Source organism: Vidua macroura, chromosome 1, assembly GCF_024509145.1.
Source record: "Vidua macroura isolate BioBank_ID:100142 chromosome 1, ASM2450914v1, whole genome shotgun sequence".
NCBI classification, from domain to species: Eukaryota; Metazoa; Chordata; class Aves; order Passeriformes; family Viduidae; genus Vidua; species Vidua macroura.
Window position 1 is genome coordinate 93,278,885 of NC_071571.1, and position 26,794 is coordinate 93,305,678.

Sequence of the window (26,794 nt, forward strand, 5' to 3'; positions counted from 1 at the left end):
GAACTCACACACTGGAGGACAGGTTAAGCTCCTTCTGAAGCTCCTGCAGGCGCAGGTCCCGCTGTGAAGTGCCGGGCACCGAGCGCCGGCTGCGGCATCTGCTGAATCCCAAGCAGGTTTTTACGCCTGCGGTCTCCCCTGGGCGCTTGGAGCTGCTGGCAGCTGCTATGGCAACCCCTACACAAAACCCAGCAAGCAACCCAGCCCCCACCAGGCACCTCGCCTGCCCCCATTTCCCACTGGATTCAGCAAGCCGGCGCTCATTTCTTAACCACCTGTCTTTTAAAAAGCGCCGTAGTTTTCTCTCACGTATAAATTAAACCCTAAGCACGCTGCTTCCCTGAGCCTCAGCGACTGTGAGGTGCCGAGCCAGGGGAGGTCGTGGTGAGAGCTGCATCCCGGCGGCCACAGCACGCTCCCGACACATCCCTTGCTGGCACGGCAGCGCCCTGGGGTCTGGGCAAGGCGTGAGGAGACAGCCGACACCGCGGGCTGAGGAACGAGTTCCCCTTCTCCTCTGCCGCTATCGAGAAGCAGCTTCCACACGGATCTGAAGGCACCGCGTGAAGCGCAGCTTGGCCGGCGAAGCCGTTTTCATTACGGAATCACAGAATCAGTTAGGCTGGAAAAGACCTCTGAGGTCATCGAGTCGCCCCAGGCTGACCCAACACCGCCGTGTCAAGCAGACCGTGGCACGGAGCCACATCCAGTCATTTCCTGAACACCTCCAGGGACGGTGACTCCACCACGTCCCTTTGGCAGCCCATTAAAACACTTCACAACTCATCCCGTGAAGAGATCGCTCCGTGTGCTTCCTTTTCTTTCCCCAGACGACACCCACTGCAGTAGGCGACCACTCCAACCCAAAGCTTTAACACCTCACAGGAGTCGTGAAGTTTTTTTTTACTGGCTTTTTTGCTTGTTTGTTTTTCCAAAACGATTTCGGCAACTTTGAACCAGGCCCCAGTAGCACACACTGCGCCCCTTAACACTAAAAATGTAGTTAAAAAAAAAAAAAAAAAAAAGGAGGAAGAGGAGGGGGAGGAGGCGGCGCCGCCGGCAGCGCGGTGCGCGTGCGCGGCCGGGCGTGCGCCGGCGCACCGGGGGCTGTCAGCGCCTTGCCGAGCAGGGGCGGCTGCGGCCCCGGTAAGTGGCGGCCGCGCGTCCCGCCCTCCCCGCCCCGTCCCCGCCGCGTCCCCGCCGCGTCCCCGCCGCTGTCGGCCGGTGAGCGCCGCCGCGCCGGCCCCTGCCGGGCTGTCGCGGGTTGTAGGGACCCTGGTGTGGCAGTGGGAAGCCGAGGGGGTGGGCGGCGGGATGGGCCGGGGCGATCCGGGGAGCCCCCCGGGGTGGCGAGGCCGAAGGGGATGCTGATGGTTCGTCCTGTCCCGGGGCCGCGGCGGAGAGCGAAGGAGCTCGGCGTGCCCGCGGGCAGGTGTCCGGCCTTTGCCCGACACGGGCGGGCACCTGCGTCGGTGCGAATGATTCGAGCTGAGCCGCTGCTGCCAGGGAGGAGCCGGGCGGGTCTGGGGCTGCCGCCGCCGCTTCCCCCGAGCTCTGTTCGGAGGGCTCGCTGCGTTCCTCTGCAGGAGCAGGGGCCTCCTCTGCAGAGGGGCAGCGACCTCCCCCTGGGAGCCTGTCGCCCCCGCTGGCTCGCCTCTGGAGCGTGAGTCCCCAGGATAAGGGTGCAATTGCAGCTGGAGCTTTCCTGGGTCGGCTTGGGACGTAGTTTTGTTCACTTCTGCCTCTATTTTGCGCGGAAGATGTATGTACTTTTGACTCACAGCTTCGGTGTGAAGTTGACGTGGCTTCCAAAAGTTTGCTGTTCCTTTTGGGTGGTTCTACAAGAGCCTGTGTGCCTCGACGTGTTAGTTACAGTGTGCTGGCTTCTCATTCTGCTGACAAGGTCTCCTTGATGTGCCTGGGTTGTGGCTAAAGATGTTGTAACTCTGCGGGATGTATTCAGAGTTTTTAATAAGGGCAGTAATTCAGGATAAATCTCTCTGCTGCAGAATACCATTTTTGTAGTAAATTCATATTTAAAAGTATAATTTTTTAAAATTTTAGGTAGAGCCCTTTTAGCTTGGAAATGGATTGAGCCAAACGAAACTGGAGTATTCATTCCAAAGCACAAGTGATGGAAATAGATCTTGCATGTTTTGATGAAGAGTAAGAAATGAAACATGGTTTGAGTTAGCCAGGCCAGTAGTAAAGAAGTACAGGAGTTTACACTGTAGAAATAACTCTGGAATAAGTTCATACTTATGCATGTAATTCTTGAAGGTACTAGAGATACGGAACTTGAGACACAGACTTAGGCTCTTACAGAGCTCAGGGGCAAGCCTTGCCTGGAATGTTCTTTAGCCATGATAAGTTATAAAATTGGGAATTTTGCTAATGCTCTACAGAGTCTGGCTAGGATGTAGTTAACTTTCTTTATAACAGTCTGTACAGCCTGTGTTTTGGGTTTGTGGCAGAAAGAGTGCTGCTCACACTGCGGTGTGTGGCTATGGCTGCAGGGGACTTGTACAGTGTGAAGCCTTTCTCTTTTTCCTAATCTGCCCTCCACTCCCCTCAGGTAGGCTGGGGGTGGGCAGAGATTGAGAGGGCACAGTGGAGACATCTGACCCAAACTGGCCAAAGGGAAATTCCCTAGTGTATGTCATACTTAGCAATAAAATATGGGGGTTTTGTTTCCAGGGTAGTGATTATTCAGAGACTGGCTGGAGCGTTAGTTTGCCTGTGAGGCGTAGTGAGCAATTTTCTTTGCTTTGGTTGTTTCTTAGGGGTTTTTGGGTGCCCCCACCCAATGTTTCCTTCATATATCAATTTTGCTTGTCCCATGAGTTTTCTTGCTTTTGCTCTTTCAGCAAAAAAAAAGAGCACTTTCTTTTTGCAGTGCAGTCTGCATGGTTCTTTGGATCACTGTTCTGCTGAGATTAAGTGATGTGCTGGATTTATGAATGCAGACTGCTCTGAAAATAGATATTGAATTTCAATGAATAACATGGGTATGAGAGAGTATAATCTCTAGCTGTGGTAGCAGAACCTAAAATGTTCTGTTTGGTTGCAAGGCTAAAGACATAAAATGTTGGAAATAATTTGAAGCAACGAGGAGCTCCAGATACATTCCTTAGAGGTCTGTGGACACCATGGTATTGCATCTTCGGTGATGGAATCCTCCCTATTTTCTGTTTGTAGCTAATGAAGTTTGAGAGAACAGGTCTGCCTTGATGGACAGCAGATGTTGCCTTTTCCCTGTACTGGTTTGCCTGCCTGTGTTGGGTTCAGTAGAAATTCTGCTGGAGACTGAGGTGAAATACTTGAATAATTTTTCCCTACACCCCTGATGGACTAGACTGATACTGTGAGAACTGAAAACAAGAGTAGGAAATCAAAAAATTATCAATCAGAAGCCTAAATGGAAGTGCTATATCATTAAGTCTCTGTGTTTGGAGCTTCCATTGCCTATGTTTCTCCCCAGTTTTGGTAGCAAAATTGACCTATTGCTGCAGGAGGGCTGTGGTTCTCTCAAGTCCACCCAACTGTAGTTCAGGATGAGTTAGGACTTTTGCTTGAACTTTCTACAAGATTCCATTATGCTTGCCTTATTACCCTTTTAATAGGCCAACCTACCCTTAGATTAAATAGAATCTCTTCTTTTAATGAAGATTTTAATGAAGATTTGTGGTGGTGGGTTTTTTGGTGGTATTTTGTTTTGGGTTTTTTTTTTTAATTCAAACTTAGAGCAAGGTAAATGCAAAAACAGCAACCAAAAACTTTGCAGGGGAACTAATGAGACTGAGTTAAGTGCCTTTAAATGCAGTTGTTGTAGAATTCCAATTTCTTCTCTTTAGAATGTGGTTTAATGATGCTTCTGTCAAGTTTCACCACTTTTATTGCCAAAGTTAATTCTCCGGTTATTGACTTTGAAATTTTACATAGCCATCGAATGAAAAAAGGTGGGCTTTTAAAAAATGTTTTATTTCTTTTCAGTCCTGTTAAGTAATGAAGGCATTTTGAGGTCCTAATCAACCATGGAGGAAACGGATAGGGAAGCAGTTGCAACAGCTGTTCAGAGAGTAGCAGGAATGCTTCAGCGTCCTGATCAGCTGGATAAAGTGGAACAGTATCGCAGAAGGGAAGCTCGTAAGAAGGCTTCAGTAGAAGCTCGACTCAAGGTACAAAGTTGGATAAACCTGAGTGTCTGTGGTGTATCATGAGTGTACTTTCTTTTTTTTTTTCTGGTTTTTGGGGGGGGGTTCTTGTTTGTTTGGTTGTTTTTTTTTGTTTTGTTTTGTTTTTTTTTTATTGTTTTTTTTTTTTTTTGAATCTGCATTTCAGCCAGATGGATAGTTTTAAACCAGGAACTTCAGTTTTTACTCTGTGTCCAAACCAGAAAATCTGTGTTGTGAAAGCAATGCAAACTGACATTGTACATCTTACTAATGTTTTATTCGAGCATTTCAAGTATTCTTAGGTCTGCAGTTTATTCATGGACAGCTACCGGGCTGTGTAGCCCGTCAGCCAACAAAGTTTTGTCTTAGTGACTGAATACTGAACTTGTAACAAAAAAAATTGATGATTGCGTCTGAAAAAGGTTCAGTCAGTTTGCCCTCTGACTTTTACATGGTTTTAGGGAAGATAGCTAAAATACATCACGTTTTTGTCTCTTGTGGAAGTGACCCCCATGATTTTGCTCCTCCTTTGCATGTGTACATATGTGTGGCTGCACATTCACACACACGGACTTAGCCTGAAATAGGAGTGTGGTCATCCTGTGTTTATTGTCTGTATGTTACTCAGTTTCTTGTTTTCTTCCTTCCAATAGTCATTTTAAACCACTGTATTAAGCAGGTGGAGTAGAGTCTTAGAAAAGTGTTTTGGGACACATTTTCTCAGGTCAAAATGGCTGGTATACACTGTATCTAATCTTATATTCTACTTAGTTTATCTTACAGAAATTTAATGGCTCTTCCTTTGTGGCAGTCTGTATGAAGTAGAAGAAAACCAGTTTTCTTTCACAGTGAAAAAAATTGGTATTTATATATAATGTGCTATTTATATATAGCAAATTACATGTTGATTTTTGTAGCATAGAAGCAGAAATTTTTCTGATTGCTTGGATTGGGCTTTTCAGATTTAAGTCAGGAAGCATATAGAGTCTATTAATAATGGATCAGCTGTTTAGTTACTGGGATCTATTTATAATATATGAGCACAGTCATTTGCCTGGCTGCTTCTATAGACGGTCATGACTAAACTTCATAAGTCTTGTAAATGCCTAAATCCACTTTATAGCTATTTTCCTTATTGTTTGCATTAAGTTAATTCAGTCATCCACAGGTGGTTGGAAATAATACCTGTTCCCAAAAGAAGTTCAATACCCCTTAATCCACTCAGGATGCATTCCTGAAAAAGGTGCTGGTTAGTGATGCAATGGACAGCAGTGCTGATTTTCCCATGAGAATTACTCTAATGGATGGGAGCACAGAGAGGATATAGGAAATACTCTTGCTGTGGATTTCAACTGTATCTATGTGTGGTGTGGAAGATGGGGAGACAGACATCAGGATTATCAGCCAGAGGAGTTGCTGACTTCTCAGATTGAATTCTGAGAATTCAGAATTCATCTGAGTGAATGAACACATGGGAAATCTTTCAGTGTGAGCATGTTAGGTGCTTCTTTCTAACTGGATATGCTGACATCTTTGTCATCCCATATATTTAGTTATGTTCATTTCTTATGTCCCTCACTGCATTTCTTCCCATGTAACACAAATTCTTAGAGGAAAATCTTCTTTGAAACATATCAAACTTACCAGTTTTGTATATGAGACTGATGGCACTCAGTGAAGCAATATTTTTGGGGTTCGGTACCGGAACTCTGAAAGAATATGTGGAAGAACACCAGCTAGCATTGTAGAGTGGTGCTTTTGGCTTCTGTAGTCCAGAATGTAGAAGAGCCGTTTGAAATATATTTCAGACCCTGTAAAATTATAATTGTTGGCAGCCGTTTTTGGTTTTGCTCTTACTCCATCTATGGAAGTACTTCTTTGTGAAGAAACAGTATAAATACACATATCCTAGGGAAGTTTTTAGGTTGTGGATGTTACAGAATATAACCATGCATGAGTCCTCTCCCTTTTGATTCTTAGCTGCTGTGCAGGCGTGGATTTGAGCCATAGGGAGACCAGGAAGCAAGGATTCTGGCTTCATGTTGAAAGTTGTCACTTGAAAAAACATAAAAAGAGAAGTTTTTAGCCCTTTTCCCAGGATGGCTTAGTTTTGTTTTCGTTTTTTTAATACGGTGATGATCAGTCCAATCAAAGATGAATATGCATTCTAGGAAGCAAAGTCTACAATGCTAGGCTGGGACATGCTTTGTTCCCTGCCCCATCACCCCATCCCTTGGCCCCAGCTGAGTATTGGAAGACAAACTAAACATGGATGGATGTCTGTTTTTGGAATTTTCCATGTCTGTTTGTGTCAGAGACTGAGATCCCTGACTGTTTCAGTTCAACATTATCAAGTTAGTGCAAAAGATAAATGGACAAAAATTTGAATATGTAATAGTTGGAAGATCTGCCTCAGAAAAAATTATCAAAGCAGAAGTATTGAACATTTAATGATTATGTGATTTTTAAAATACGTTATGGTCAGCTGCAGAAGATTGTGTTTGAGTATCCTAATTATCTCAGTTCCTGTAGAGGAAAAATGTGTTAATGCAGCAGTTCTATAGATAGAAACAGTATAAAAATGCCTTACTACTGCTTAATTGTGCTGAGTCTGCCAGGAAAATACATTTTTATCAATAAAATCAGCATGTCATAATTTGAAAGTACATAAATAATCTTTGTTTAAAAATCACTGCATTTTTTCTGGCACTTCACCAGTACATTTAAAACACAGTAAATGTTGTTTGCAGTTACCAGGATTTCCTTTTTGGCTTCTAGTATCCAACAACAAGTTCCACAACTATCCAAGCTTTTGGGCCTTAAAGGTCTGGCAAAAAAATATGTTTTGAGCTTAGCAAAATGATTAATGCCTCATTTTCTTTACTGGTTCCATCAACTTCCCGAGTTATACAGCCGAGTTTTCACTGATAGCTTGCTTGTCTTTTGAAGCCTTTTATTTCTAGTTGCATTTTCCACTCACCTGATTTTACCTTCATCACATGTTTTTAAAACTTTGTATCTGAAAAATGTGCTGTGGATGTGATTGGATTTCTTTCACTCAGATATGCACTATAATGCATTTTCTGTATGGTGTCTGGATGCCTGAATGATATTCAAGCCTAACAGCCTCTTTGAAGAGTCATTATTTCAAGTGTCACTTGTCACAAGACATCCATATCAATAACCTGTCTTTATGCCAAAATAATTTAGTAGTTGCATTGTTGGTCTGGTCATTGATGTTTCACAGCGTGAAAATTATATTCAGTTTAGGATTTTGTTGTTTGTTTTGACTGAATTGCTTTAGGGGCTTCTTTAGCCTCCAGGAGCTTTTGGAGTTTTTTTAAGAACATTCCAGAATTAAATTTGGGCTTTTTTAGAATATTTTCTGTTGTGTGTAAAAATTTGTAATTGCATTAGTAAAATGCTTTTGAGAATCCGTACATACCAAACATTCTGATGAAACATCAACTTTCTTTGATATCCCCCTTTGAAATTAATTTATTAAGGAAACGCAGAGAAATCTCATTCCTTTGATCCTGGTTTAATATAGATTACAAAGTTTACAGTCCATCTCCCTAAGCTCTTATGTTAGTTTGTGGGTGGACTAATTGTATCTAGGTCCTTCAAAACTAGGTACAGCTTCAGAACTTCAAGAAAATGGTATGTGGGCGCACACAAGCTTTCACACTTCTAGTCAATTATAGTATTTGCTTTTTTTTCTGCTGAAAACGTTAGATACGGAAATGAAAATTAAATCTTGAATAATGTTGAAAATATGAAACTTATGAAGATTAATACGAGTTCTTTCTTTGTCTTTTTATATTTAAGGCAGCAATACAGTCACAGTTAGATGGAGTACGAACAGGTTTAAGCCAACTGCACAATGCACTGAATGATGTGAAGGACATTCAGCAGTCTTTGATAGATGTCAATAAGGACTGGAGACAGAGCATCAACACTATAGAAAACCTCAAGGATGTTAAGGATGCTGTAGTGCAACACAGCCAACTAGCAGCTGCTGTAGAAAATCTCAAGAATATATTTTCAGGTAATCTACTGTTCTTTATATAATCCATCACATAATGAAAACACTTTCATATAGTGCTAACAGCTGTAAGGTTGTCAAGTAATGCTGAGAGCTTTAAACTTCACTGGAAACAAATAATTAAGGAAGAATGACCTATACATCACATACAGGAAAATAACTGGTAGACATTTAATATAAGTTGTGCTATAGGAACTTCTAGTCTGGCCATCACACAGCTCACAAAGAAATTTCTTGCAAGCAATCCGTAGCTGGGATAACGTGTTTAGTATAAAAAACTGAAATATGGAAGCAACAAATACAGAAAGACTATTTGTGAAGTTCTGGTGTGTTGCCACCTGAGCTGGACACATACAGCGAGCCTGTTGGGTACAAATAGTATGAAATTATTTTAGGAGGCAAAAACATTTTGCAACACTGTACTGTGCTGTACACTGTCTGTGAGGGTTTGCAAAATGAAATAAGATTAATAAAATGGATATTGTAAAGATAAAGAAAATGTGATTACCTGTGTCACTTTGTGCAGCTGTGATGGAATGCACACTGCATTCCATCTTGAATCATGGTGAATTCCTTGCCAGGGCTTCTCTACTTATAAGTAATTTAAAGTATCTTACCCTGTAACAGGGACTAAGCCTGTCAGACTAATTTGATTTTATTTAAGCACTATTTTCTCTCCTTTTATCTTCTGATACTAATACACAATGTGTACCTATAAAGCAAAATTTCTTCCCAGCCATACCAGGTTGATTAGTTTACTCTTTGTGTGTACCTAACCTCTACAGTATCAGATACAGTGTGCAACTTAAAGGAAAGTGTTTACATGCAATGTCTAGCAATTAAAAACAAAGAACAGCAAAATTACGCATGTTCCAATGTGGAGTTGTTTTGGGGGTGTTGTTTAGGTTTATGCAGATGAATGCAACTGAGACAATAAACCTTTTAAGGCTTTCTGAGAGGCTTTTAGTATGAAGCATCTCCCCCTGGAGCTGTTAAACAGTATTGTTGTATAGCTCAGAGATGATCAAATGTTTTATAAACAAAGTGGTTTTTATCATTATTGAAAAGACAGTGACACACAATCATTAGAACTTTTTGTAAGCTGCCAGTTTTATCACTAGCTGCCTTTTTTGCAGTGACAGATTTTTCTGATGAGATTTTTCAGTTCTTCCCCCACAGGATCCTAATCTTCCTCTGTAGGATTCCTCAAATACTGAAAAATAATAGACAAAAGATCTTCTAAATATTTTAGCAGCTTAGGTAATTATCCCTATCCTTCATTTGTGCCTTAAGCAGTCAAAAACTGTTCAAGAAGGAGGTAAAACTTGGCTTTTTTTGGGTTTATGCAGCCTCAGGTTCAACGAAGTGAGCGACTTTTAGTCAGGCAAGTTAAAAGCCTTTTATGTAATGTATAAGAAGGCCAGCACTGTTGTTTGTTTCATAGTAGACTTTCCAGGATTCTTTTATTTCTTTTTTGGCATCAGGAGGAAAAGAGAAAGTTGTGTTGGCACTATGATCTTTGTTTAGACACTGATCAAAATGTAGCATTGTAGTTAATAGTGTATAAAGATAAGTAACACTTACTAACAAATTTTGAATATTTCAAAATTATTTCCTTCAAAATATCTAAAAATAATTACTGCAGCCATTCTCCAGCTTTTTTCCTAGTACTTTTATTGTCTTGTATTAATTGTTTGTATTTTGTTAGCAGTGTTATGCTCTATGTGATTTTTCTTCTTTGCCTGCCTTTCAGTTCCAGAGATAGTCAGGGAGACCCACGACCTGATTGAGCGAGGGGAGCTTCTGCAGGCTCACCGGAAACTGATGGATTTGGAGTGTTCTCGTGATGACCTGATGTATGAGCAGTATCGCATGGACAGCAAAAACACACATGACATGAACCTCATCCACACATACTTTGGGGATATGCAGAAACTGTCTGAGGAATTGGCAAAGCAGCTTTGGATGGTGGTTCAAAGATCTCTTGTTACAGTCCGTCGAGATCCAACTTTGCTTGTCTCTGTTGTGAGGATAATTGAGAGGGAGGAGAAAATTGACAGGCGCATGTTAGACAGGAAAAAACAGACTGGATTCATACCTCCTGGCAGGCCAAAGAAGTGGAAAGAAAAAATGTTCAATATTTTGGAGAGAACTGTGAGCACGCGGATTGAAGGCACTCAGGCAGACACCAGAGAATCTGACAAAATGTGGCTTGTGCGGCATCTCGAAATCATCCGTAAATATGTCCTTGATGACCTGCTTGTGGCCAAGACCCTGCTGGATCAATGCTTTCCTCCACATTATGACATTTTCAACAGGTTGCTAAACATGTACCATCAAGCTTTGGCCACCCGAATGCAAGAACTTGCTGCAGAGGATCTGGAAGCAAATGAGATTGTTAGCCTTCTAAGTTGGGTTTTGAATACATACACTAGGTAAGGCCCCCTTATCCTTTCTTATTCCTTTGTTAGGAATAGGAGGAGGAATGCAAAGAGGAGACACGCAAAACACAGTTTGTGCTAGTATTTGCATGTCTGTTAACATATGAAAAGATAAAACAGAAAAAGGATAATATCAAACTATCAAGTTCTTTACTATTCATTACACATTTTGCTTCCTGGAAATTGCTCCTTAAAACTTGATTTTATTTTATAATGTATAATTTTGAGTTGCTTAAAATTTTGGTGCAGTTAAAGACCTTCATGAAGCTACAGTCACCTCGTATTTGTGTACCAGTTTGGTGAAGTATTGGGAAGAACAGGAGACTGAGAGCTCGTGTGTGAAACAAAATGTTTGTTGTGGCCACGGCCCCGGAAGATCTGTATGATTATTAACTTTCTATTGTTCTCTTCAACAGGGGGTGGGACTGCTTCAGTTGCCTCATTACTGTTAAATGGAAAGAATGTGGTAACTTCCTTTAGGTTTTCTCTCAAAACGGTGTGATGATTTGTTTATGACAGTCTTACGCTTATTTTATTTAACTTGTCTGATTTGTTGGGATTACTTAAGCATTGGGGAGGGTTTGTTGCTTTTTTTTTTTTTTTTTTATTTTCCAGGTAGAAACAGCTCAAATGGCAACTGTTTAGTTTTTGCTGGCATGTAGTTACTAGAGCGACTGATTTGTTTGGGAAAAAGTGCTGCTAGCCTTTCTATGGCTCATGACTGTAATCCTGTTCTGAATAGCTGGCACTGACCCAGGTTCTGTGCTCTGTGTACTTTTGATGTCTTCAATTGTTCAGTATCACTAATGTGACAAGTTTAGACACTTGGTGGGTTTAGCATAAAGCACATATGTAGGCGGTAATACTGTTCTGGAGAGTTCTCATAACCAGCTTTCAGGTTTGTGTTCAGCACTCTGCTGTACTCTACACTGCAAAGTCCTCCTGGATTTTTTTCCCTGCAAGGAAGAATCAGGAGCACTCACTTGTGTATGCTTATATACCCATGCAGGGTATAAGAAAGATTGCAGCCACTAATAAGCAGCTGAGTTAAATGGCCTTTTTTCCTTTTGAAGGCCAGAGGAATAACTCTGATGAAAATCAGAGGTGTGAATCCTTCTCATGCATGACGTTGGCAGAAATCTCCCAGGCTCTTCATTTGTGTCTTGGGGCTTATGTTCCAGTAAGGCAATTCTTGGTCTTAAAATTGCCCTTCTGCCTTCCCCCAGAAAGCAGAGAAGATTGGTATTGAGTTAGACAATTCAGAACTAAAGCTCTAAATCTGTGTGTTCCATCATTGGGAGGGAGCAAAGCCAGTGTTACGTGTGTTTACAAAGCAAACAAGTCTTGCTAAAGCAAGTCATGTGGCTTGTAGCACCTGGTGGCTTGGTCTTGTGGAGAAAGGGAAACTGAGAGGTGTTTCCCTTTCTTTCACACTACAGGATATCTGAGAATGATCTCCCTGCATATCTGCATAACAAATAGGATGGAAATTAGAGGAAATACCTTGAAGGAAAAAAATTGACTTTCTCTCTTCTCTAAAAAAAAAGCCCAAGAGGGCAGTACAGGAATTGTATTCCTGTATAAACAAGATGATAATTACTGGAAAAGGTTTCCTAGAGAAGTTGTGGATGCCCCATCCCTGGAAGTGTTAAGGCCACCTGGTCTAGGGGTGGCATGCCTGCTCATGGCAGGCAGGTTGGAACTAGATGGTCTTTAAGGTTCAACCCAAACCATTTTCTGTGATTCTATGAGAATTAGCCATTGTGTGTTGGTAATGCACAGTGGGAGGAGAAATCAGCTCAGGTTTCTGAGTGGGAAAGTAAAGTTCTCAACAGGGATATTTGCAGAGCTTATCAAATCACAGTTGCTGGACATCTTTTAACAATACAGTAAACAATTCTCTATAGAGATATGTTTATAATAAACTAGGAAGGAGAACAGACTGGCATCATGAGAACTCTGAATAATAGAGGGAAAATAGAAATTTGTATTGTATTTTCATATTGAAGCTGCACTTCAAAACCAAATGAGAGAGTACTGACTGAAAAGAAGCATTGAGGTTTTTTTCCATGTGATGAATTGATATAGTCATGCACAACTTTTTTTCAGTATTTGCAGCGTAGGAGTTACAAAAGAATCATGGGGCTTTCTTTATCAGAGCATGTCTGCATGGAAGCTTTTTTTTAGAAATATGCTCAGCTCACAGCTCAGAAATAAAGTGATGCTACATGTGGAATAATAGCCTTTAATATTTGAGTGGGAGTTTTATTGTGCTAGGTGGGTTTCTCTTCCATGTTTAAGTCAATGACAGTTTTGGAAACATACTCTTATTATTAAATCTGTGCTGGGTTGGGACCAGGACTCCAATCTGTGTTTGAGGAAAATTATAAGTCTTGCAAGATCCCGATGCTCATATTCATAGCATCATTTTATGAGATATTGATCAAGTGTTGACAAAACTGCTATGAGATCACCAGGATTGCTACAGATATTGTCAACAATGTTCACTTTAAGGAACAGAAGGAATACTACTATACATACAGCTGGATGCTGTCTCTGGAGCCAGTATCTCTTTTCACCACATAGAGCAGCATTGGTGGCAGAATAGAAGCTTTCTAAAATGCTATTTTCCAAATTACAATCAACTTGAAATTTCAAATATAATTGTATTAACTTCTTGTTGAGGGTAAATAACTTCCCAACACTTAGAAGTCTTGTGCCACTTGGAAGAGGGTTGTCTGTCACTTCTTTTCCCCTGGGCACTTGATTGTGACAAACAGGAAAGAGAAATTGTGTATAGGAAGAATCTTTATGTTGTGAGCTAAAGCTTGTAAAAGCTTTTGGTCCTTGTTTTGGGGTTTCAGGTGATGTGCTTTGAGAAAAGATTTATGTCTCTGTGGCCTTGTGAACAGGGATAATGATGTATAATGAAGCTAGAAATAATTTCTAACATGGTGCAGTGCCATAAACAGCTTCTCATGTTTCCTCTAAATCAACCCAGAGCAGGTCCTGCTATTATGTGTGTTCTTTCTGTAAACAGCAACAGAATGGAATTCAGTTTTCTGAATAGACTGAGCCACTTAAAATAATTTCAACCTCTTTTCTTACAACCTAAGAAGATGCTATTAGTGTAGGATGTTCAGTCACAGTAGCTTTTATGGTTTCAAATACAAGAATTTTGGTATTTTAAGTTGGTAGCTGTAGTGGTTTTTTTCAGTGCTTTGAGATGTATTTTTTCCAGGGAGTGGAAGCAACACTGTGCTGACTCCTTGCGTGTACCTAGAGAACAACTTCAGTTTGCAGAACTATACAAACTGGACGCTTGTTTAGGAATTTAAGTGGCCATTTGTTTTTATAGTAGCCTCTGCAAATACAGAATTTGTGGTTTGCTTCTGAAAAGCACACTATAAATGGAATGTGAAACAATTTATGTTATTATGATTGAATATATTTCCATCAGCTGTTAATAAAGCACTCTCTGAAGAGTGTGGGTTTGACTTATTGATTTTTTTTGAGCATGAAATATTAAGAGTTCTTGCTATGTTGTGCTTTGGCATAGCTTTGGGGATTTTTTTTATTACACAAGCCCATCATTTTATGATCTTATATAGATGCAAAATATCACTGTAAAGTATTCATATAAACCTTGTCAAAATATTTTGCTTTAGTTTCTTTTAAATCCTATAAAATCAAGAACTTTTCTTTGCAAGCAATTGCTCTTATACAGTACCCATGAAGTGTACCTTTGATTTGTCTTGAAAGATGCTTCTTCCTCTTAGATTAGCTATATTCTTTACCAAGATGGGAAGCATAGATAGCTTTTTTCTTAATGTATTTTAATTTTTACATGGATGTAATACAAGTACCAAAACAGAAGCTCTTTTGAGGATCTGAGAACAGTAATTCATACTTGTCACTGATCTTTACTGTTTTAAAATTCAAAATGTATAAATTGTCTGTCATCACCTCTGAAATTTAAAAGATACATAAAAACGTCCCCTATAAAGAGCCCACAGGCTGAAACAGTTGGCTTTTATTGTGTTTCAAGTAATCATTACTTCTTGTGCTGTAGCTTTTACATTCTGTTCTTTCATTCATATAGTTTTATTTACATTTCTTGTCGATGCATTTATTGTTGCACTTGCTATTAAAAACTTTTTGAAATGTGTAGGTATTGGAAAATTGCCCTTTACAGTGAACATACAGAAGAAGTTGCACAGTTTTAAGTTTTTAACTTTTTATGTCATTTTTCTTTATTAATCTGAAATGTTTTATTCTTTTTTCTTCTTTTTTTTTTTTTATTCAGTGCAGAGATGATGGGAAATTCAGAACTGTCTCCTGAAGTGGATGTAAATTCTCTGGATGCTCTCATTTCACAAAATGTGGTAGACCAGCTTCTCAGCAAGTATATGTCAACACTCACTGTGAGTAATAACAGTGCAAAGGCACATTCAGATGAGTTTATATCTTCATTAGTACCTCAGTGCTGCTCCTCCATCAGAAAAAACTGTGACAAATGTGAATCCAACACCATCACTTTTATGAAAATGTTCATATCCTATGTGTAACTTCCTTTATAAAGTCATAATCAGATGATTTTATATATGTAAATCATGACATTTCAAGAAGTAGTTATGCTTTACAGACTATTAATAATAATTTATTAGAAACTAAGAAATTCCAGTCTTCAATAGCCTAAATCCATAGTGCTGGTATGTTTGCACTTAAAAAGACACTAGGCAGTTTGGTCCCCATAGTAGCTACATCAACATTTGATACAGATGTGATCTTTTCAAGGTAATCAGGATGCTCATGTTTGCCAATTTGATTCTTTTAACAGCCTTTTCCTTTCAACGCCTGTTAACTGCATGAGCATAATTTCCTTTTGTAGATGCCATTTCAAGTGTATCTTAAGTGTAAAGGCTTTTTTTTTTGTTATCCTAAGAGTCACTAGAAACTGTGAATTTCATGACAAAGCCAGCATTATGTGATTGTCAGATCCACTAATTGCCTCCAAGAGTGGATATTTGGGTAGTTGTAGCTTTGGACTTGCTGTTCTTAAATTGTCCAATGAATTCCTACTTCTCCTAACTTTTGAAGGTCTGCCAAGCAGAGGAGGGAAATTTTTGTGCTTCTTTGGATGTGTCAGCTACTAAAACATGTCCAGCAACAACTACTCATCACAATAATATGAACCAACCTTGCAATGACTCAAGGAAGTTGTCGCTAGAGGCTCTGCTTCCCAGTAGCTTTATTAGGACTTTGATGCAAGTTTATTTTTCTGCACTTTGGGACAAAAAGCACATTGGTTGGTTTTCTCAAGCTACTTTTGCCTTGACTCAGAAAATGCCTTTGAATTAATTTTGTCCTTACTTAGCATGAAAATATACACCTATATTGTTTTTTTAGATTTGTTTCTTTCCTTACCTACTGAAAACTATTATGTATAGAATGTTGCTTAATTTTATTTATAGATTATAAATAAAGCAAAGTTGCTACTCTGTTAAACAGAATGGCTTTCTTTTTGCTGGTTTTGATTTTCGGTCGTATCTTTCTTTTAAGGCAGAAAATGCTGAAACTGCCTATTTGTTTCACTTCTACCTTATTTCTTTTGATGTTGTTTAAAAGTGGTTTTAAAAACAATGTAATTAGCTCTGTATGACTAAGTACAAGTAATCGGGACTATCAACTTAAATACTGACATTTACAGCAACAAAAATATCATGAGAAATAAAATGCTAATAGATTTTAACAGATTTCTAGCATATTATTTTTCCGATCACCTCAGCCTCAAAAAAGTCCTTGTAAATGCTGATCTTAAGGTGAAAAAAGTCCCCTGGGCTGCTGTGTCAAAGCAGGATTAAGTCATGCAAGTCATATCTCATTAGCGCAATTCCATGCCTGTAAGGAAGAAAGGTAGTGCCTTATTTCACACAATTGAAGAGGGTACTATATGGACTTTTATGACCTTTCTGTTTGTGCCTACTGGTAATGTGTAAATTTGCATGGTAGGGCACAGTAATACACCTGTAACATGTTGGAAAGAGATACAAACATTTATATTACTACAGGTTTTAAGCAAACGTGAACCAAGCAGAAAATAGGCAGAAATCACCAACCCAAGCAAGACAGAAATCAAGGAATCCAATTACATATTTAGCAAACATGCTGGTCTTTACTCTTGTGAATAGGTCTCTGCTATGTGTCATACAGAAAACTGGCTTAATCTCCTTCTAAACGCAGTTGTTCTTGATATCTGTGTGCTGTACATTGTGCTGAGCAGATGGGAGGAGAGCCAGCCATTGTATCCGTTGCTGTGTTCTGCACCACTTGTGTTCCAAGAAACACAACCCATTTAATCTAATCCTGGGGTTTTGTCCCCAGCAGTAATGAGCACCAGTTTCCTAAAACCTAGGTGTAAAAGGAAGTACAGGCAAATATGTGCTATTTTTCCTACATTAAGTATTACTCCTACTTTTTCAGCTGGGGAAAAATTCGGTTTGAAACCTAAAGCCTGAGCCTTAATAAATTCTTCCGAAATTAGTAAACATGTTGATTCTGACAAACTGATCTGCCCTTTGTGTTAGGAACACTCCCCTTCCAAAATGTGCCAAAGCTTCAAATTACACCCCTTGTGTTCCAGTACTAACCTTTGTCTCTGTCAATGCAAATTTTAATTTGTCTGTTACCTGTATCTTGTAGGAATGGCAAGAGAGGTCAGCATTATCTGTTACTATGCCACTCTTCATTATGGAAATGACTGCTATTCTAGATATTGTAGCAGAGGGTTTTGTTGTGTTAAATTAAATATTTTCTTTCTCTTGGTTGCTTTATTAAATGAAGTCTAACATCATTGGCTGGCTGCGAAAAGCACTGGAGACAGATAAAAAAGACTGGATAAAAGAAACTGAACCAGAAGCAGATCAAGATGGATACTATCAGACTACACTCCCAGCTATTGTTTTTCAGGTATAAGACAACTTGTTTATTCCAGAAAATCTACAGAAGCAGTACATGGATTTGGAGGAATGGAGGGAAGCCAAACTTTCTAGAATACTATTGTTTCTGTGTCTTTTGAAGTATATTGAGGTTTTTTTCCCCCTGTAGGGCTGTTAGTTGAAGAGATTGTTTCTTTGAAGGCTTTTGTTAACGTTTTTTACTTCAGTGCTTAAAGACATAGTTCTTTTTTATGTGTAGATTAGAAACCTGTTTTTAGTTGATACTTGTATTTAGTGAGCTGCTTTTACTTAAGTCTCTTGATGAAAAGCTGTAGTATAAGCCCACCAGATGATATGTGACTTACTAGAACAGTTTTTGTTAATACAGTGCTGAGTTACGCTGTTTGTTAATATGGTGCTGAGGTAGTTAGGCATGTATTTGTTACTATAAATTATTCATTATATAAAAGCACCTTAATAATAGAATAAAAAGTTCTACTGAAGGTTGAAACTGTTGCTGTTTTAAACACTACTTCAGTTAACATAAATGCCTGTCCAAATTAAAACCAGAAAAGAGAAGGCTGTTTCTAAGATCCTTAAAAAAAAAAAAAAAAAGCCACAAAAATACCCAAACCTGCACCACTCTGTTGTCAGTAGTGGAAAGTTTTGAAAGTGATCTTTATCAACCATTAAAATGTCAGCTTATTATGCTCACTTTCTAATTTTTCTTTACAAATACTGTGTTAGGTACCTTCAATGAAGGATAGATTATCTCTTCTTCCTGCATTTGTTTCCCACTGTATTTTTTTCCCACCTTATACCAGGATTTTTGCTACATTCCTTCACATTTGTATTAGTGCCAAGGTTTACTTCATCTAATCGTTTTCAGAAAGTATGTGATGTCAAAGAAACTGGTGGCTGATTATTGGCTCTAGTGTCATGCTGAGAAGGACTGCAGTGCTGAGATGCATGTTGCAGTGAAATTTTCAAAGTCATCTTAGCATAGAAACAGCTCATATTTCCACCTGGCTTTGTATTCTTTCTTTCTAGTTTGCCTCCTCTCAAACACAGTTGCCTGTAAGTCACCTAGATCTTGTACCTGCTTCTAAAGTTTAGAGTGTCCTTTACTTCACTGTTGTGAGCTCACTGCTTTCATATATGGGAGAAGCGAAGGAATTTGAGTTGTAGTGTTATTCATTACTAACTGCAGGAGCTGACCCTAGAACTTCGATACACCGTAAAGCCAAAGCACTACTGAATTAAAGAGATTAAGTACTGTTTTGCTGAATTAAAAATGCAGCTGTTTTCAGTATCAGGAGAACACTGCATTAATGGTTGCCAGTAATATATTAATTACATTTGTGAAAATAATGGTTCTTGGTAATATATTGATTACACTTGTTAAAATAATGGCTCTTGGTTTAGTCAGTGGGCTTGTCTGGGAAAAAAAAAAAAACCAACAAAAAGCATCTGTAGAGCTGGTGCTAGTGAGAGTCTTCAGGACTTCAAGATAGGAGTTCTGTCTTTGTTTTACCACTGATAAAGGCCTCTCTTTATAATTAAACTATTTTTGTCTTAGATGTTTGAGCAGAATCTTCAGGTGGCTGCTCAGATAAATGAAGATTTGAAAACAAAGGTACTCATTCTATGTCTTCAGCAAATGAATTCATTTCTAACCAGGTAACATAATGTTTAAAATACAAATGCTTTATCCTGTCTCAGTCTCTCTTTGTTCCTACAGTTTCAATACTTGTTTTTTTTTGTTTGGATGTTTCTTTTTTGCTTTGTCTTTCTCCTATCACATTCATGCCAACCAGGGTTTTCTTCTCTTTCCTTTTCTTCCTTTCTTCCCTTCCCCAATTTCACTGCAGAAGTTCCTCTGTGCTGGTGAGTGGTACATTCAGTTCCTGTCTGCAAACGGCTCTTAATTTTTTGAGTCAGTTCTGCTTTCTTTTATATCTCAAATTTATACCTCTTTCTCTAAAGGAAGAGAGAAAACATCTTCTTGGTTGGATTCTGCCCAGAACAGGAGGACTAAACATCACACGAGCAAGACACTCTTTATAAAACACTTCTAAATACCTGACAGACCCTTATGAAACATTTAGTCCTATGGGTGTATTTGAGTTCTTACAGATTTGTGTCTGTTTCATGCCTTTCCTTATATGTGTTACAGGTACAAAGATGAAGCACAATTGTACAAAGAAGATCATCTTAAAAATCGTCAGTATCCTCAGTGCTATGTTCAGTACATGATTGCAGTTATCAACAACTGTCAAACCTTCAAGTAAGTCTGCATGTTCTTGCAGTACTGTGAGAAAAATAGCTATTGATATTTCAGTTGTAATACTACCTCTTCCCAGAACCTTCTCTTCTGTATGCAAAGCAGGTTTCAGTTAAGATAGTTTATCTGACTAAACAAAGGCACCAAGTTTAAAGGTAGTGCTGTTTTGAGAAACAGGTATTGTGATTGCATTTGCCTTTGGCAAACCAAGACGTTACCCCTCACCAATGAAAAACCACGTGTTATCCCAAGAATTTTGTTGCCAAAGAAACATTTATATTAGCTTCCAGATTTTGAAAACATCATTTCAGTTAGTTTGTCTGGGTCCTGCCATCTTCTCTCACAGATCACCTTCAAGCAGTGTGGTCAGGGTGAACTGAACTGGAGAAAAGTAAAGACAGACCTTCTGTGAAGGTGGCTCATGTTTCAGTGATGAGCAGTCCAACTTCCTGTTCATTTGTATCTGCTGCCACTTGCAGGTCTACTCATCATCAGCAATTTGCTGCCAACACACATGTAGTCTGCACTGACCACTCCAAAATCATGCTGGAGAATAAGTAAAGGCTTCCAAAGCAAGCAGCAGGCATTGTTTTCCCTTGCAAAAATAACCGTCCTGTATGTATGTATTCCAAAAATTTAATAGTAGTGCAATTGTGCACCAGTGGGTGACGAAAACCCTTTTTTTTTTTCCCGTCACAGAGAATCCATCATCAGTCTGAAAAGAAAATACTTGAAAAGTGACATGGAAGACACCTTGTTAATCAGTCATGCAAACATGGATGCAACTTTAGACATCATTGCTAAAGAAGGCTGCTCTAGCCTGCTAGATGAAGTCTTCATGGATTTAGAGGTTAGAACATGTTTGTTTCCTCAAAAAAACCCAGAAGTATTATTTATAAAGAAAAAAATAATTCAGAATGAAGTAGTTGTGGAGCCTTTTGATTGCTAAATATATAAAATGTGGTTTTATATATGGACTAGCAGAGGGTCAGTAAACATTAGTATTGTTCTGCACTGGTATAGTTTGCATGTAGGAGACTGGAAGGTTGCTTAATTAGGTTTCATGGGATGACTTAAGTCAGGTGCTTTGCATATAATTAATATTTTCTAGCAGATGTACTTAGTCTTATGTTGTTGAGTTGTAGGAATTATTTGGAAAACTGCTGCTGATATTAAGTTGTCATTGCAGGTACAGTTCAGCTATAATTAATATATTTAATTGATTCTAACAGTGGGCCCCTTTCTGTGTGTAAGATTTCCATGTTTAGGAATTCTAGCTTCTTGTACAGAATCCCTCAGGGAAAGAATTAGTACTTTAAAAAAATTGGGAGTATGGGGAGGGAAACAGGGCAATTGGAGAAACAGCAGGAAATGGTGAAGAGAGATGCTCTGGGACTTGATAGATTTGTAATAAAATTTTGAACTAATATAAATACGTTGAGTGGCTCACATAAGAAAGGATGTGGGAGAAGCATAGTTTAGAAATTGACAACACTTAAAATTGTCTCACATTTTTTAGTAACTGCACTGATCTGATGAAACTGTCAAAAACCTAATCTGATCTCTTGTTTGTCACCTTCTCAGCCCCATCTGAATGAGCTGATGACAAAGAAGTGGCTGATGGGGTCTAATGCAGTGGGGACTATCTGTGTCACTGTAGAGGATTATTTCAATGACTTTGCAAAAATTAAAAAGCCTTACAAAAAGGTAGGTGCAAAATACTCAGTGATACTTTGGTAATGTACTCTGAGTATCATGGTGATTTGGAATTTCTGAAAACCACATGGAATTCAGAACTGAAATGCAGAAATTAGAATTGATTCATTACTGGAAAAGAAAAAATGTTCATCATTATACTGCAGAAATCTGAATCTACTTTTTTTTTTGTTCACAGGCATATAATAGTGTCAAAGACAGATCTAAGTTGTAGTATTTAGTCTAGGAAACTTCTTGGCATGTTACTAGATACTTCTATCAGTTTGTATTTTTCTACGGCTTCTCAGAGGTTTGTAGTGAGATAAAATTAGCTCTTCTGAAACTAGTTTTTCTGGTCTGTAATGACTTTTTTTATAAATGCACATCAAGTAATTCTTAGTTTTCTTATATACAATGAAGCCTAGTGAATTTGGTGCCATAAGGGTTAACAAATGCATAGCTATGTTTAAAGTGCTCTTACAACAGTAAATGTGCTAGGTTAGGATTTTTTTTTCTCTCTGGTCTGTCAAAGGATATCTGAATTTCTCTATTGATAGAAACAAGTACAATAATGTGGAAGATTAAAGGCAGGTTCATGTAATAAGACAGCATTAAATGATTGCCTAACATTTAGGAACCTAATAGAAGCTAGCAAGATCTGTATTTAGGTGAGGTCTTTGAATAAGATCTTAGAAGGGCTTAAAAGACAGTCTCCAAATCATACACTTATTCTTTCTCATATTAATTCTCAAAGTGATAAAGGGAACTACTCATAGTTTCTCTGATGACCTTTTAACGTTCAGTATTTGCAGATTCTAGAGGCCTTATTATTTAAGTAAATGTATTTTCAGTCTAGAAAAAGTGCACAAAATTAGTTAGGTCAGTCTCAGAATTAGTCTATATCCATGGAACAGCTTTCTTTTCCAGATTTAGTTTGTTACTGTAAGGTATAAGTGCTTGGCATGACTTTTGAGGTGTTAATACCAATCTCTGCAATCAGATATATTTCATCATGTAGCATTTATTGCCACCTTGTGGGGAAGAAGCTTACAAGCAGATTCTTTGGGATTCAACATATTTACTTTTGCACTGTCTCCCAGCGCAATAAAAATCTCCCATAAAAGATGCCATATGTTCTAGCACAGGCTGGACCATGCTTTTGTTTCCCTGATTTGTGATGGGATTTTTCCAGGTTTTAAAATATTCTTGGATAACCGTGTTTTGAAAGTATGGTTTTTAAAAGCCACATGATCAGAGCACCTCCAAGAAGACTAGCCCAATGAGAAGGACAGAGTTCTGAAAGAGAGGAAATCTGGATCTAAGGCATTCTGCTTTACTGTTTTCCTCGTGTATAAATTGAATGCTCTACCATACCACTGTTGGCTCCAGTGGAGTGTTCTCAGTTGTAGTGGAGCTGTTCTTCAGTTCCTCTCCAGCAGGATGGGCCATACATGTCAGCCCCCCACAGTCTGTTCTGTGCAGTTCATTTTCCTTTGTGTAATTGACATCAATTCCACCAACACAAGAGAAGCTGTCCCTGAGCAACCACCTAACTCTGGTATTTCTGCACTCTTGAGAGCAGAACTTGAAACTATTTTCGACTTCCAGTACTTTGCAATCTGTTGTTTTCTCCCTTTTCTCTTTCCCCCCCCTTTTTCTCTCTTTCCTGAAGCCTTTTATTCAAATTTTGACTGAAGAACATGTTTCAAGAACAACTTGAAACTAAAGTTTGATTGTACTGCTAATAAAACACGATAAATAGTTTGTTACTACCTATTACGCCAGCTTTTTATTAATCGTAAGTAACTTTGCCACCATGCTTAAGGGGAAGAAAAAACACCTGAGGACTTGTGGGATTTAAGGACTCTGCTTACATTCCTGTTGAAAAATAAGCATGTGAAGGTTTTGGGGGTTTAGTTTTGTACTTTATTTCCAGACCTCAGCATTACTCTTGCACGAATACCAGATGCTTCATCCAGGTACCAGTCGATATTTCCCATAAAAAGACAAGTGCAGAGCAGCAAATCAGTCAAGGAAGATCTGAGAAAGTGATTGTTCTTTGGTGCTCCTCAAAAAACTCAGACATGTTATTAAAGGTATCTTGGGTTTGTTGCTTCTTGTGATTGGCTCATTGTTAGGGAAGGAGAGATTTTCATTTCTGTTAGCACTGTAAAAATCTAAAACCACTCAATCTGTATTAGCAAAAATTGTATACTGGTGTTTAAGTGCAAATACACAGTTCAAAGCCTAAAAGTAATGGCTACATCTGCAGGTATCACTGGCATAACCCACCACCTTTTCCATTTCTTTCAGACAATGACTCTTGAGGCCCATCGGCGAGTAGTTGTGGAATACATCAGAGCAATCATGCTAAAACGTATATCTTTCAAGAATGCAGAAGAGAGAAAAGAGGGTGCAGAAAGAATGATCAAAGAAGCAGAACAGTTCAGATTTTTGTTTAAGAAGCTTGCAGCTGTAAGTATTTGCTTTGGGTAGTGCTGTTATCCTGGTAATTTACAATAACCACACATGTTTATTGCTTGGAAGAAATGGCTAGAGTTAAATCTCCATGTCTCAAAAATGTTGAGTGACTTGGGAATATCAAAGATGCCAGCTGAGGGCACAGATGGAGATTCTGAACACACAGGCCAGCTGCTAAAATTCCTGAGCACCAGTTTTTACTGCTTTGTGTTTATACAGCTCTCTGCAGCTGAATATTTGAATGGCCTCCAAGAGATAGGTACCCTGATTTCATAGTAGTAAGTGAAAGAAAAAAGCAGTTAAAAAAAAAAAAAATCAGTCTTTGCTTTTCCTGGTCAGTAGAAAGGTTGATCTGGTATCAAACAGATGCCATTACTTATTACCTAAGGAGCATGCAAGTGTGTTCATTTGGATCAGTAAGATGATTATGTTGACCCCATTTAAAGTCCAGTAGAAATAGAAAAGACAGGTTAAAAAAGGAATTTGAAAATCAATATACAAGACAGGGGTAAAAATTTTAACTGTATAAGGAACAGGGATCTTCAAGAAAGCTCCTAGGGCCAACAGATGACAAAATGCAAAAAGATTACACAGAAAGATAAAGCCTGAAAAACTGGGGTAGTTGATGGGAGAGGTTGTGGAATAAAGGAAACAAACCATACCTGATTGGCAGAACTAGGTGACCTTGAATTAAGAATACTAAAATAGTCCAGAGTTTAAATAGATATAGTTCAATCATTCAGTTGCTGAAAGCTGCTTTGGTGGCCAGATGACTTGAAGGAATGTAACAGAGGGACAGTTTTGAAGAAATGTTTCAGAAGAGTTCTGGCTTTCTTGTCAGTTATTCCTAATGTTTATGCTCATAATTACCCAAAGTTGAAGACTGGAATGTATCACCATGTGGATAAATATAACATATTGTTTGTAGGACACTACTTTCTTCACTGATATTCTCAGAGTAGGTCTCTGAATGAAGAACAGGGAGAGAAAAGGATTATGGTGACAATTCATAATCACCATAATCGCCAGAATTATGGTGACAATTCAAAAATATTTGTTTTTTTTAATGTCTGAAAATTTAGCTTTTTGGGAAATTCAAGGGCATTATCAGACAAAATATTAATTAAAGGATTATTTGTAGATCTGAAGAGTACTGCTATTGTTATGGGACATTTCTAATATTTTTTGTTTACTTTTGCAGGGCTCTGGAGAGGACACTGAAGGACTCTGTGACATCATTGAAGCCATTGCAGAGGTTATCAAGCTGACTGATCCTTCACTACTCTATCTGGAAGTTTCAACTTTAGTCAGTAAATACCCAGATATCAGGTAATTCTCTTTGCCCTCAGATTTGATATATAGATAGATAACATCATCATTTCCTTGGGGTTTGGGCAAATTCTGAAATTTAAAACAGTGTGTAAATGTGTTCATATTTTTCATATTTTAGAATGTAACCACTTTCTTGTAGTAATAATATTAGGAAAGTAACGCTAATGTACAGTGTATGTGAGCTGGACTAGAAGTTACAACTATTTAAGTACTGCAGAGGAATACTAAAAATACTTCAGCTCTGTGTGTTTGGAAGAAAAATAGGTTTTAGAGTCCTAAAAGCAGCCAAAACAGTGCTTTATATTGAGCAGGAAAAACCAGTTCTGAGTGAGTAGAGATCTGATTAAGAATAAAAAAGTACCTGAAACTGAGTGAAAGGATTGCCAATTAAGTGCTTTGACAAAATCTTTCTTGTGCAAAGCCTCCTAATGCCAGTTTTGCCCTTTTCCTTTGGCAGGGATGACCACATTGCAGCTTTGCTGACAGTGAGAGGCGATGCCAGCAGAGATATGAAGCAGACTATCATTGAAACTTTGGATCAAGGTCCAAGCCAACCGAATCCAAACTATGTGCCAATTTTTAAAGAAATTACAGTTCCTACTCTCACTGTGCCAAAACTTCTGAAGTAATTGACAACTCTGTGTTTGTGTGTCATTACTGCTCTGGGATCAACGGGTTTGAAATATTTGTGGGCAAATTTGGCAATGCTATTTTGAGTGAAGTTCCGTATACATTGATACTTGCTAAGCATATTTCTTTCTGAAGACTTGGACGTGAGGAAATCCAAGATACCTGAAAGAAGGATTAAAGGTCATGTTTGAAGAATGAAGCTTTTAATGGCATGGTTGGTTTGTTTTTTTTTTTTTACTGACCCGTTTGTCACAGCTGGTTTTGCTGTCAGCAAATACATTTTTCTTGTGGAGTATGTTTGCACAGTGCACTGCAATGCTATATAAAGATATTTATACCAAAACCTGCAGAGCTGTATTAGTGCTGGATATACTAACCTACATCACTTAAAATACCTAAGCAGACTCCTTTAGAACTGTCTTTATATGGCACTGCATTCAGTGTTAATGTCAATCCACTTTCACATTATATTTTGTGTATGTACTTACTTTGGTGTAAAATAGTTTATTGCAGAAAACTTAATTATGAAATCAGTTTCCTGACTTAAAGGACTGATTGAAATTGCTACAGTGCAATTTGATTATAGGTTGAATAAATAAATAAAGACATAAGGTACAATTTTTTTTTCACTGATTCACTAAAAACAGCACATAAAGCACACCAGTTCAATAAAATGTTAAACCATCCCTATGTTCAGCTATGATTATTTGCATCCTTGTAGATTTACAGGGCATGTAAATCTTTTTTGTTGTTGTTTTAAGTGTGAATAAAAA

The 26,794-nt window shown here is 38.6% G+C and overlaps 1 protein-coding gene across 3 annotated transcripts; it reads left to right on the top strand.

Moving 5' to 3' along the window:
* The first annotated feature begins 1,081 nt into the window (after positions 1 to 1,081).
* EXOC3 (exocyst complex component 3) lies at positions 1,082 to 26,707 on the top strand. Of its 3 annotated transcripts, none has more exons than XM_053991596.1 (13): positions 1,082 to 1,146; positions 3,994 to 4,178; positions 8,004 to 8,223; positions 9,974 to 10,655; positions 14,968 to 15,085; positions 17,505 to 17,630; positions 19,179 to 19,279; positions 19,776 to 19,886; positions 20,583 to 20,733; positions 21,468 to 21,590; positions 23,892 to 24,053; positions 25,261 to 25,388; positions 25,849 to 26,707. In XM_053991596.1, exons 2-13 carry the CDS (start codon positions 4,035 to 4,037, stop codon positions 26,018 to 26,020), a joined length of 2,238 nt encoding a protein of 745 aa, XP_053847571.1. In that variant the 5' UTR covers positions 1,082 to 1,146; positions 3,994 to 4,034; the 3' UTR covers positions 26,021 to 26,707. The 3 variants fall into 3 exon arrangements, with proteins under 3 accessions (XP_053847571.1, XP_053847580.1, XP_053847561.1); XM_053991605.1 differs by lacking the exon at positions 1,082 to 1,146 and adding an exon at positions 1,206 to 1,224; XM_053991586.1 differs by lacking the exon at positions 1,082 to 1,146 and adding an exon at positions 3,199 to 3,311.
* The last annotated feature ends 87 nt before the right edge of the window (positions 26,708 to 26,794 follow it).

Bases quoted from the DNA above. Each gene is read 5' to 3' on its own strand.
- EXOC3 (XM_053991596.1), top strand. From the start codon at position 4,035: ATGGAGGAAACGGATAGGGAAGCAGTTGCAACAGCTGTTCAGAGAGTA. The intron at 19,887-20,582 runs GTAAGTCTGCAT...TTCCCGTCACAG, and splicing joins AACAACTGTCAAACCTTCAA to AGAATCCATCATCAGTCTGA. The intron at 25,389-25,848 runs GTAATTCTCTTT...TTCCTTTGGCAG, and splicing joins AGTAAATACCCAGATATCAG to GGATGACCACATTGCAGCTT.